The sequence below is a fragment of the Astatotilapia calliptera genome, chromosome 7 (genome assembly GCF_900246225.1).
Source record: "Astatotilapia calliptera chromosome 7, fAstCal1.2, whole genome shotgun sequence".
Taxonomy (NCBI): domain Eukaryota; kingdom Metazoa; phylum Chordata; class Actinopteri; order Cichliformes; family Cichlidae; genus Astatotilapia; species Astatotilapia calliptera.
Genome location: NC_039308.1, coordinates 57497642 through 57510874, shown reverse-complemented (window position 1 = coordinate 57510874; position 13233 = coordinate 57497642). Strand labels below are relative to the sequence as shown.

At 42.9% G+C, this 13233-nt stretch overlaps 1 protein-coding gene across 2 annotated transcripts in view; it reads left to right on the top strand.

Moving 5' to 3' along the window:
• Positions 1-13233, top strand: part of iqsec3b (IQ motif and Sec7 domain ArfGEF 3b) — a 35935-nt gene that overhangs the window by 1714 nt on the left and 20988 nt on the right. For both annotated transcript variants that reach the window (XM_026176042.1, XM_026176043.1), the window contains exons 2-5: positions 4615-4689; positions 9187-9304; positions 10337-10771; positions 11780-12507. In XM_026176042.1, coding sequence (XP_026031827.1) covers positions 4615-4689; positions 9187-9304; positions 10337-10771; positions 11780-12507 — 1356 coding nt within the window. The remainder of the gene's footprint in view (positions 1-4614; positions 4690-9186; positions 9305-10336; positions 10772-11779; positions 12508-13233) is intronic.

Here is a 13233-nt window from a genome sequence, read left to right as displayed (position 1 = left end):
CACACACACACACACACACACACACACACACACAGTACCGCCTCCTGCTTGTCACCAGAGCTTCACAGAATATCACCCTAATGAGGGAAGACCCATGTTTCTCTCTTTGCCAGAGTGTGTGTGGTGTTCTTTCTGTTCATAAGTTTTCTATCAGCAGGAGCCCTTATTGGTCTCTCTGGGACTCCACCCCCACTGAGGGGAGCAACACAGAATGAAGTTGTGATGAGAGGTGCAGAGGAGCACATATTAACATTAGTGATATTAATCCAAAAGTGCACATGATCATGCATCTTACAGTCGCAGCTCCATGTGCATGAGTGTGTGTGTGCAGAGTCCCTGTTGCTCCTCTGGACCCTGTTGCACTGCGTTGACCCCAAGTTGTTCCTGAACGTCTTACTCTGCAACGACAATTTATTGCTCAAGAAACAGTATTACACAGATTCTTAATTATAATTAAGAAGAGGGGAAGAAATTACAATAACAATAATTTTTTGTTATTAAAAGAGCTCAGAGCTTGGAGCAGAACATCCCCCAGATGAGCAGGCTGCTGCAGAGCAGTTGGCTAAATAGCCCTCTTGCTCCTGTGGGTACTGATGTATGTCCTTGAATGCAACCTTACGCCTCTGCTCCCTCAGTGATTTTAAGTCTTTTGGATTAGACCAGTAGCCTAACACCTAATGTCTACTTTTGCTTTTGGCAAGCCAAGCAGGAGAGGAGGAGAAAAGCTTTTCACCTCCCTGCTCCATCCTGTCTGCAGCTAACTGGAAATCAGATCTCTGCTCCATTAGTCCTGTTGCCAGCTAATTAACCTGTATAAGTTGTGTGATTGTGCATATGCATATGTGCTGGCATGCCTTCGTTCACACATCCCACTCTATCAGTTAATTTGAAGATTTATTTTAACTCACTATCGACTTTTGTGACAAACAGAGACATGTGGACTAGAGTTCTACATTGGGTTGGCTGTGAGTGTATTTATGTTTGCATTGTCATTGTTGCAGAAACCAATGGATATGCCTATGGGGGAGAGGCAGGATCCTCTCCTCCACTCATTCTCAGTCTTTCTTTCCAGCTGAGCCTTCTATCTGCCCCACTTAGCCCATGGAGCGAACAGTAATCAGCCATTCTCAGGAGAGGGAAAGGCAGAGAGATATAAAGAGAAAGAGAGACATGCATGCCCAGTTGTTGTCTTTGATGGAGCCCTTGGAGGTGTCTAGAGGAAGGAGCTTGAGGCTGACACTGTGAATGGACCGCTGAAAGAGAGGGGAGTTGAGAGAGATGGGAGGGTGGTTAAAAGAGGAAGAGGAGGCAAAGAGAAGCACATTCATTGTACAAAAATTGAGACAGGTACAAAGAGAGAGTAAAACACACACAGAAAAAAAGAGCTGTCTCCACGATCTATCCGTCTGGCAAACAAATGCAAAGGCTGAACAACACTTTGCTATCCTGTGGCGGCATGAAATGTGCATACAAAGAACTGGTAATGTTTTTGAGTCCAAATGGAGCTGATCTTGTTGCATGCCAACCCTCCTCCATCGCTCCTCTCGCCTTACACTTTGTACTGGGTACTGGCTGATGAAAGGCATTGCGTTTTAAGTGCTCTTACAAAACAGGGAAGAGGAGAGGGGAGGTGCAAGAGAGAGGACAGAGCTCACAGAGAGAGAAAGAGAGAGAGCCAGAGAGAACATAGGCCAACAGCAGGAGGCATGTCCTGTTAAAATATTCACCTGTTCTCTTTGTAAGTGTTGTTGCAGACGAATGGCCGTTACGTGTGTGCCTTGTACAGACAGATGGACCCGCTGAGTGTTTGTGTGCGAGTGTGTATATGAGTAGCCTATGTGTGTCTGCTCAGGCTGGCCTCTTCTTCCCTGTATGACCAAATAAAACTGAGCAGAGCTGAACTGTTTTATATTAGCCTGACAAAAACTTCCAACTCTCATCATGATGGACAAACTGGAGTTGACTTTGGGAGTTGAGGTCTTACAACAACTGCCTGAACAGTCAGCTCCTATTTAAACCAGTATAGTTAAAAATAGGCTATATTGTATTTGCTTTCCTTTGGAGAGTTAGAGGATGAATGATCTTTATCTTATCATTTTGATACGTTAAACACGAAGCTATAGCCTAGCAGGAGTAGATGAAAAATAAAAGTGAAAAAGCAAACCCACCCCCCTGCATATTTTAAAGTTCCTAAATTAAAATGTCATATTGCTTTATTTAATCTGTGCAAACCCCAAAGTGCAAGCAAGAAAATTTGTAGTTTTACACTGTAGTATTTCTCGGCCAGATTAATTAATTCACTGGACTCAAAGCAAGTAGTCTGGGACAAAAAAATACCATGGTCAGCAACCCCTCTGCAATCTAGTCGTAACTTTAAACTCTTCTCGAGATGTGGCTTCGTGCTGTGCGTCTCCTCTTCTAAACTTGATGAAAGCGAATTAATTTACTTTCCAAAATGTAAAAAGTGTTCCATGTTTTCTTTCAATTGCTGATGTGGTAACAGTATCAGTCATATGGCTCTCCATTTCATCGAGGTTGTGGCCTCAGAAATAGTTTCACCCTGCAATTTAGTGTAAAGACACTCTTTTATATTTGATGACAAAGATCCGTGACTGAGCTGTGTCTTCCATAAACTCTGAGCTTTCACACAATTTCATTTTTCTGCTCACCTGTCAGTCAGATGTGCATTAGACAAAGTATATTTTGGCATCATCTCATCCAAAACCAAAATAGACGGTGAATGGCACAGGGAATGTAGTTTACAGGCTTACGGGGATGTTTAAACTCCTTCAGTTGTTGAGCCAGCGATCGATTCCTGGCTCCTCCAGTTCACGCACTGAAGAGCCTTTGAGCAAGACACTAAATCCCACATACGACCCGTTTACATCCATAACTGATAAAGCATCGTACCCGCAGAATAATACAGTCTACAGTATAAACAGATTTGAATCAGATTTTTAATGCAAAGCATTTTGAGTGCTTACTAAGATTAAGAAATACTAAGAAATTGGCTTTTTAAATGACAATTTACAGCATCAAAACCTCATCAAGTGTAAAATTAATAAAAAGCAGATCAAATTACTTTAAAAACATGGAAACGTCTCAAACTACAAAAAGGTTTGTGGCTATATAGAGTAGATCAGGTGTTAAAAAGTAAGATTTATTCAAGTGTGTAGACTTGTTTTAACCTGCAGGAAAACTAGAGGGGGACCGTGTTACTGTTTATTAAACATCTATCTGCGTACTAAAAAAAAGGGGGGAAAGGGAATATTCTTTGACAAGCATGTTTGAAAATTACTTGTTTCAGATGTATGACAGAGCAGTTTATGTTTTTAGCTCCAGTGATTTCAGAAAGTCCTCTTAGCTTGATATATTCCCTTTTTTGCCCCGCTTTACCTGATGTTTAAAGCGGATCAACGGCACAACAAAGACAACAACTACAATGGAAAAATTAATATTCAGATCTAACATGATTGTTTTGGAAATTTTTTGAACCTCCTGGGATCAAGCTGTTAACAGAAGAGTGTGAAAATTACTGCAAAACCTGCAAAACAAAACCCAAAAAAGATGAATCCAGGTATAATAACTAGTCTATAAATTCCACAAAAAGCAGTTCTTTGTGTCAGAGGTGTCACTGGGGGGCTTAGGTGTTGCAACAGATGAAGCAGTATTATTCATACCAAATAAATATGAATAATTTTTGCCATGCATCTTTTAAAAAAATGAAGACAAAAAACCCCACAGTGTCCCTTTATGTCTGTGGAAGTTGCTGTGAAACGATAGCTTTTTATAGCTCAGACTGTCATTCCTAGTCTTGCACTGACTCTGACTGCCTGTCACTGTGGGTCTGTGTCATGAGCAATATGCCCAGGTCAGAAGACTTGCTGTAGCGTAGCCAAGAAATTCACTGTCAGCCGAATCCTTTCAGCTCAGCATGAAAAGACCAATACTACACCAAGACCTCACAAAAACTTAGCTGGATGGACAGTGATGATCATGCTAATTTTCAAGCCTCTGGTAGTGGAAGGTGTCCAGCATTCGGAAGGTGAAAAGGTCGAACGGCAACAGCTTCCACGTGATGCATGGGATTTTTTTGTCCGTTGTTCTCCTCGGTTGTAATCTGCCCCAGATAAAAGGACTAGCAAAGTGCTTAAAATATGAATGTAAATGCAAAATGTATGAGAGAGAAATGAAAATGAGAACTTAAGAAAAACACAGGAAGCAGAGCCAGAATAACCATCTGTCCAGATTGGGTTAGGGGAATTCTGCTAAATCACCACTGATCTGCTGAATTGGAGAGGAGGGGAGAGGACGAGCACATCCGGATACACAAACACATAAGTGCTCCCACTCTATCTAAGCTTTCTCAGCCTTGAATTGACCTACATAGGGTATTTACCCCGGGATCAGTGGCAAGTTGTGTAATGCAATGTTACAATAATCCAGCATCCAAGAAGCACTTCTTCAGGATCTTTTGTGATGTCGGGAATGGGCGCAGAGAAGCGTATTAGCACAAGGCAATCCAACAACTGAACCAATAACAACCTGAAAGACATGCTTTCCCTTCAAGTCTATCCACCCCACTGCTTTCCTCACCTGTCTCTTCTGCTGCAGGAGCGAGACTGTGCTGCATCAGTTTTGCTGCCCCGCCCCTGAGCATCCAGAGACTGAGACCACTAGCTCGTCCAGGTAAGCCAAAGATACTTTAATGGACTTTTTTTTTTCTCTCACAGTGTGCTCTTGCAACAATGTAAAACATCCAGTCTGCATACATACACTCTGTGCATTAGTGCCAGCTGAGCCATTTCAACACCCAGGCCTTTAAGCATGCCTGATAGCCTGCTTGCTCTTTATTGAACCACATGTGAGTGTGAATTGGTGCATTTATAGACCTATTGTGCATGGATTTCATAAAGATAGTTAAATGTTCTGTGACTAAACTACACCTCTGACAGCCTCAAGGGTAACTCACATATTCATAGGCATATAAATGGGAAGTGTGGGTAACCGAACTGATATTCCCACTATGAAAGCGCCTATGGCAACTCTGACGCAACCCTCGCCACTACCATAGTAACTGGAGAATCTACTGTAGTGACTTTTACCGTGTGACTGTGCGTGGGCAGTGCTGTCTGTTTGTGATGTGAGTTGTTTGTGAGTATGTAGAAAGTATTGTGTATGAGGATGTGTGGGAATGCATGACATTTCACTTGGATTTTTGAATGAGCCGTTAAAACTGTGAAAAGCTGATTTTGTCATGTTTCTCAATGATTATTGTTTTTCCACCCTCCTCCCGAATGTCTCCCATCTTCTAATCCTCTGTGCTCTGTTTCTAAATCCAGTCGTTCCCGGTCTATTTCTTTTCCTCCAGTCTCTTCATCTGCTATGGCGTAGTTTTCCTCCCTGTGTTGTTTATTTCTTCTCATTATTTATCTGTCTGTTGGAAGATTCTTCTAATCAGCTCACTGCAATTATTTCTATCTCATCCCTCCTTATCAAGTCTCTCACTTATTCTGCTTTTATTAATATCACCATCTGTCTGTCTGGAATCCCTCTCTTCTCTCTGATCTGATGACTTTACTCCTACACCCACATATCCCTGATTGGATGGGCTAATGGCACAGCGGCAGTGGACAGCCAGCTGAGATGATGATGAGATGTAGCGGAGATGTGTAACACCGTAGCTCATTATTATCATCGTTACACAAAGTTTTGTGCTCTCGGTGGCTGCTAACCTGCACCCACGTCTACGCGCTGATGTTCGCTGAATCCATCAGAACACACAAACCTCCCAAGAGATGCTACGAGATCTGCCTCTAGCTTAAACTGGTGTGCCTTTTCTCCTTTACTCAGCCTTTTCGCGTGTGAGCGAGTTCTCCCCTGGCTGTACAGTACTTTAGGTCTCCGTGGGACTGTGAGCAATGCGTTTTGACAGATGTTCAAATCTTGCCACCTTGTCACACAAAAGCAAAGGCAGGAGTCTATGTTTGCGAGCGTGTACGAGAGGAAGAGAGGGTGCCCATATCATTACAGAGGCTTTTGCTGTCCAGATGCATTAATAGCTGACTCTTGCTTTTAAATCCTCTAATGTATTCTAATGTACTCTAATGTATTCTGATGCAGTACTGGGGCATGGCAGTGTTTTAATAGAGTTTTTGATATAGACAGCCTCCAGCATGCACACCCCAACACACAGTCTCAACCTTCCTGTTTCCTCTCTATTTTCCTATCGCACTCTTTCCTCTGGTCCCACGCTCTCTTTTTCCATCTATTTTCGCTAACTTTATCTCATTTAATGATAAGAGCAAGCGTCTCTGGCCCTATCTGTGACTTTTAGCTCGGTACTCAGAATAGTTGCTTTCACAGCAATCAAAGAAAACAAAGAGGAAATTTAGTGATGCAGTCATTATTTAACCATGAGCGGGCTTTTTGTTCTCCCTGGTCCCGTTTAGCACTGGTCCTCTTCGTGTAAAAATTATTAGAGTAAGCCTTATCTGGGAGGAAGAAAGAGTGAACAAGCACACAACGTCATGCGCACACATTCAAGGAGGTTTCTGGTTTTGACTATGAGAAAAAAATTATTATAAAGAAATGGTGCTGCTAAATTCCAAACAGTATTTTCCATGAATATGTAGACAAAGTGTCTTAAAATGCCTGTTTGTGTATTTTGGACATTTTCTCATGACTTGTCTGGAAAAAGACATCTTATGGAAATAAAATAACCCAAAATTTCAAAATTGACCTCCGTATGAAAAAAAAAACATGCCTTCACCTGTAGTTTCTTTTCATAATCAATACACATACTCACCTGCTACTTTATTAGTTTTAGTAATTATCTAATCAGTCAATTACAATGCAGCAATTTAATGCATGTAAACATGGTGAAGATAACGTGCTGAAGTTTAACCTGAGCATCGTGGTTGTTTGTACCAGACTGGCCTGATTATGTCAAAAAACAGACAACGATCTGAAAAAGAGAAAACATTCCATGACAAAAATGCCTTGTTGTAATCAGAGGTCAGATGATAATTACAAGAGGCATCAGTAACTCAGAGAATGCAGAAGAGCATCTCTGGACAGGCTTATAGCAGCAGAAGACCACACCAGACTCCTCTCCTGTCAGCTTGGAACAGAAAATGGAGACAATTGTTCACACTGGCACAAAAAAAAAATTTGTTTGGTCTGATGAGTTTCATTTTCTGCTGCAATATTTGGCTCTAGGCTCTAAATTTGGCATAAACAACAGGAAAGTTTGGATCCACCCTGCCTTTTATTAACAGTTCAGGTTGTCGTTGGTGGAATAATCAATCATTTCTTGGTACACTGAGCCTCTTAGTGCCACTTGAGCATTGTTTAAATGTCACAGTATTGAGTATTGTTGCTGTCCATGTCCATCCCTTTATGACCAAACTGTATCCATCTTCAGGATGGATAGGATGGAGCAGGTCAGCCACTAATCAGAAGGTCGGTGGTTCGATCCCAGGCTGCCTCCTGGCTGCATGCCAAATATCCTTGGGCAAGATGCTAACCTCATGTTTGCCTACTGGTGGCGGTCAGAGGGCTCGGTGGCACCAGTGTCCTGGCAGCCTCGCCTCTGTCAGTGCGCCCCAGGGCAGCTGTGGCTACAATGTAGCTTGCCATCGCCAGTGTGTGAATGTGTGTGTGAATGGGTGAATGACTGAATGTAGTGTGAAGCGCTTTGGGGTCCTTAGGGACTAGAAAAGCGCTATACAAATGCAGGCCATTTACCATTCCAGCAGGATAATGTACCATGTCACAAAACTCAACATGACAATGGTCTCCAGAGTCCTCGGATCTCAATCTGATAGAGGATGTGCAGCCAACGAATCTGAAACGGGCGTGTGATGCTGTCATGTCAATATGGACCAAAATCTCAGAGGAATGTTTCCAGCACCTTTTTGAAGCTATGCCACAAATAATTAAGACAGTTCTGAAGGGAAAAGGGAAGTGAAGTGGTGGTGTCAGTCTGTTCATGCAATACTCTGGAACAAATCTGAGCAAACTTGACAAAATATGTCCCTCAGATTTTAGTACACAACATGTAATGAACATCAACAAATAAAAAGAAACATTCAAACTTCTCACATAGTAATAGAAGGAGGCCTGGAGAGATCGACAGATGTTTGGTAAATATGCATGAGCGGAGAATTGCTGAATATTTTGTCAGATGGTCATCAAGAAGACTTATAAGGAGGGCAAATATGAGAGTGGCTGCATGTCTAAACTAAACTAAACAATCTTCCATTTATATAACACTACAGTGCGAGCTAACCGCAAAGAGGTGATCATTTATGCTTTATATATAACATTTTAATTTACCGATTGAATAGGAGGAACAATCTATTGATAAAACCAGTTACTGGTCAAGTGTGAGCTAGTCACCACTGAGGAATATAGGAAAACGTTCACTTCTATTACAGCTGATTCTTACCTCCTTAAGAGAGAGTCAGAGAATAAAGAATCAGTCTTTGACTGCTCACAGTTTATAGACATGCATCCTGCGATGATGGATCACAAGAAGATATTGATTCACATTACCGGCTCACAAGCAAAAAGGGTTGGGAACAACTGGATCAGCACACTAAAGGGAAATGAATCAATATTAACTGAATAGTAATTTAGGTTATTTTGGCTATTAATGGAAAAATAAAATGCTTTCACTGTTTGTCATAGTGTGAGGACTTGTGCATTTTCTCTATGTTGTATTATTGTGATAGAAATGAATATTGCTTGTGGATTGTTCATTTAATGAGTCATTTTTGGGTCCAAGAAATTATGATTTTTAAAAACATTTTTTTTTCATCACATTGACAAACAGCTGATGTGCTGTTTCTTTTCTGCAGAACACAATAAGAAAAAGCTGAGTTTTATGTTTGAAACAGCAAATAAGAGGTGGAGATTATAATTTTTACATAGTTTTACACTGTTACATATTCAGAGTTGCACACTTGCAACTTGCACTCGAGCCACAAATCTGACCAAATAGGACTGGGCACATAAAGCCAGTCAACCTCACCCTGGGCCGCCACAGCTACACATCACTGTCTGCGTGCTGCTCCCCTTATAAGTCTCTTCACATTTCACATACTTGATGACCAGCCACTGACATCAGAGTTTTACTCCGTCAGAAGGACTGATATCTTTCCGCTCTTATTTCTGTGTCAGTGGACAGATGCTGAGCCTGGAGGATGGCACCTCCTCTGGGGACAGACAGGAAACAGAGGGTACCAAAAGGGAGGGACCCAGTGAGTACGAGAGCACCCTGGAGAATAAAAACAAACAGGTATGTCTTTTAGCAGGTGTATGTGGGCTCATGAGCATATTTTGGGTGCTGAGGCAGAGCTGGTTGTTCTACCTGTCTTTGCACGAGAAGGTGTGCATGTGAAGGTTGCTCACTTGACACAGAGTTGGGTGACAAAAAAATAAAAACAGATTCCCATTCAGATCTATTTCTGTCTATGTTCACATGAAAAAAGAGCACCCAGGATACCACTGCCACAGAGACAGGAGCATGAACGATGCTAAGTTGTCATGGTAACAGCTAATAACTGCTTCTGGCGGCTGGAGATGTCTTTATTCCTCATAGGAAACTGCTGAAGGGTCCGCTGTTACTGCTAGCGCTGTTGCATGGATTCACTTATATGAGCGTGTCTGTGTGTACTTTTGGTATGATCAAATCCACGCACACACAGAAACACACACAAATGAGTGGCTGTCCTCCTTTTTCCCTCCCTTTTTGTCTCTTCTCCCCCTGCCTCCCACTTCTCCTTCGATTCCCTCTCGCCGAAAATGTAAGAGAGCAAAAAATTGTGGAGGACAGTGAGATTTTAAGCTGAGCTGCTCTGCCAACAAATGGAACAGAAATAAGCTTGTGCGGGTGTTTACTTTTCTATTCATTTTCTCAACAGCACCTTTGTCACAGCCCATCCATCCTCTTTTTCATGCCCCTTCAGCCAGTATTAGCAGCTGAATGATGATAGATGATGTTTACTTTGGTTCTAATAACACAAACACCCACCAGTTTTAAAAAGAGTGGACTGATAAGTAAGACCCAAGCGGGCGCTAGCAGACTCATGGACTAGTGGAAAGTATAATCAAGGCTTAAGAAGGGTGTGAGTGGGAATTTCATGATTCAAGTCAGCTCTTTTGATCTTTTGCAGGCATTGGCGCAAAATTGTAACATGTTTGCTTACTGCTGGATGAATAAGTATCTTTCATTAGATTTTGTGTGCTTTGCAGTACTATTCCTGAAATGTCTTAAAGTCTCAGAGTCCTGTCAACAAATTTAATATACTCGCTCTCTCCCTTTTCCCAGATAGAAGAGTTGGAGCAGAAGTATGGAGGCCATCTCATAGCAAGGCGGGCAGCCCGTCGTATCCAGACAGCCTTCCGTCAGTACCAGCTCAGCAAAAACTTCCAGAAGATCCGCAACTCATTGTCAGAAAGTAAGCTTCCTCGTCGGATCTCTCTACGGCATCCCAGCCCTTCGGGCAGAAACCGGAACGCAGCTCAGAGACACAGCTACACTCTGCATCCTGGAGGAGGACAGATACCTTTACGCTCTAAAACCCCCCCTCCACCCCCTTGCCGCTCCACGTCTCTGCCCCCATCGTCTCCTGCGTCAGCCCCGGCACCTCCCCCAACTCCTGCCCCAGGCTCAGGCCCAGGACCTGGACCAGGCCCAGCACCACCCACACCTCAAACCCCAGGACCCTCACTCACACAACTGGAAGACTGCTTCTCTGAACAAGTGAGGTTTTTGTTTTTTGTTTTAATCTTGTGTTGTAGGAATGCAAAACTGTATGATTTTATAAATGTTTTATAAACTTTTTATAAACTCCAGATAGAAATATCTGGAAAACCACTGAATGAATTATAACAATTTTTGGTACATTTTAGACATTGACCTTTCCATGACTGTGAATCCCAGTGACTTCTTTAACCCTCTAGTCAAATATTTTGACAGGTACAGAGCATATTACTATTAAATTCGATAGATACACCATGTCCTCATCATTCAGAAGATACATTTTTAACAACGTCTTGACTTTTGTGTCATTTTCTAGTAAATGTATTGGCAGAAAATTTGGTGTAGACATTCATAATCTCCTCGGGATCTTTTATAACTTTGATCATTCTTTGATGTCCTCAGGTCAAGATGTGAATGTGTCTGATACTGAGGTTTATGATGAAACATCTGCAAAACTGATGACATTCTTATTATTCTCTGACTTACTTTGTGTTTTAATGCAAATCAGCAAATGTCTGCATGGCATTATGACTTCATTAAAGCCAAGGAGCCCTACGAGCGTGTAGTCATGTTAAATAAGATTTTACCATATTCGTGAGGCACGCTGTCAGTATCAGTCTGTCCCATCATAAATCTACTGATCTCCGTGACAATATTCTCTTACCCTGACTGAACTTATCTTTAAATTCTCTTTAAATCTTGCACTACTTATCCAAGAACAGAGCTGACCCTCAGTGTCCTTGCATCTACACTTTATCTTACTTAGCTAAACTAAACTGACTGGCTCTAGTGACTTGATAGAAATGAGTTTCATCTTAATGCCAGTGGCCCACTCAGTAGTCCAGCTGCTGTCATTGTTCATTTAGTTCCACTAGTCTTACTAAAAGCCACTAATGAGCAACCCTGCGACTATCATAAGCTTTTACATACATGAATCATGGCCCTTGACCTGATTAAATCACGAGTTGTGATGTGAATTTTTATATTTTTTTGTGATCATACTTTCAGCTGCACTCCTTGGCGCAGTCAATTGATGAGGCCCTTCGTGGCTGGAGCTTGTCTGAGGGTGGAGAGGGCAAGGGACTGCTAATGGACCCCGGGGCGCTTCGTGCAGCTGCTGAGAGTGCTTGTCTGCCACGTAGTGCCAGCTCGCTGCTCATGGCGTTCAGGGATGTTACAGTTCATATTGACAGCAATAGCTCCTATACCATCTCCTCTGCCACCACCACAACCACCACCACCTCTTTGGGCAATGCAGGTGGGGGACAACCAGGTAGCAGGAAGACTTCTGTGAGTGGAATGGCTGGGGGAGGAGACAACCAGTCAGTGGAGGAGCCAGAGTTTCCTGCACCTCCGCCTAGTGAAGAGCTGGAAATGGTTGATCTAGGATCCAGGAGGGGTTCAGCAGTGCCAACTGCAGGGGGAGGAGGAATCGAAGGGGAGAACAGCACAGACAGACTGGGATCCTCCTCCACTTCTACCTCTACTTCCACTTCCATCTCCACCTCAGCCCAGACTAACCAACAGCCTGCCCAGATTTATACCCAGTACCAGCAGTACCACTACACTCATCCCCAGCAGATCTCCGGGGGGCCGAGCCCCGAGGCCCTGCAGGCTCTGGTCGTCTCTCTGCCGAGGGACCGCTGCCAGGATCCAGCCTCTTGCCGCTCACCCACCCTGTCTACTGACACACACCGCAAACGCCTCTATCGTATAGGACTCAACCTCTTCAATGTGTGAGTAGACCACCACACACACACACACACACACACACACACACACACACACACACACACACACACACACACACACCGAGCACTCTCTCAGAAAATATATAATAAATATTTCTGCACCCTCTGGCTCAGGGTTCAAAGTACTCTTACTGCTGTTTGTGTCTCCAACACATCTCCAACAGCCATGCAAAACCGCTTTAGGCAGCTGCTCATTAGCGTTTGTGATTGTTGGGAGGAGCTGCCTGTTCAGTGTTATCTTCTGATGATCTGATGTCCATGGCAAAAAAAAGACATCAAGAGGAAGGCAGGGATGGGAATGAGAGAGAGAGACAGATGCAAAGAGAATAAATGCGGTGGAACATTAGAGGCAGTCAAGGAGGTCATGAACAATGCGAGAGCCACAGAGTTCCTATAAATAGTGTCCACGGTTGGACTGCACTTATTATTAGCTAATACAAATTAATGTAAATTAACCCATATGCATCAGTAACACTTGGTCTCTTTCTAAAGTCCACAGCTAACAGCTTTTGCGCACGGATGCGCCTCTCTTTTCCCTCTTTTTCCTAGTGCCTCCTCTGACACACACACACACACACACACACACACACATTAGGCACCCTTTCTCTTAAATATAGTGTAAGAGATTTTGTTTCGCGCTCAGCTCAACACACCTCTCTGCTTGAATGCACAAAACTTCTTACACGCACCATTCCCTCTAACGCTATGTGC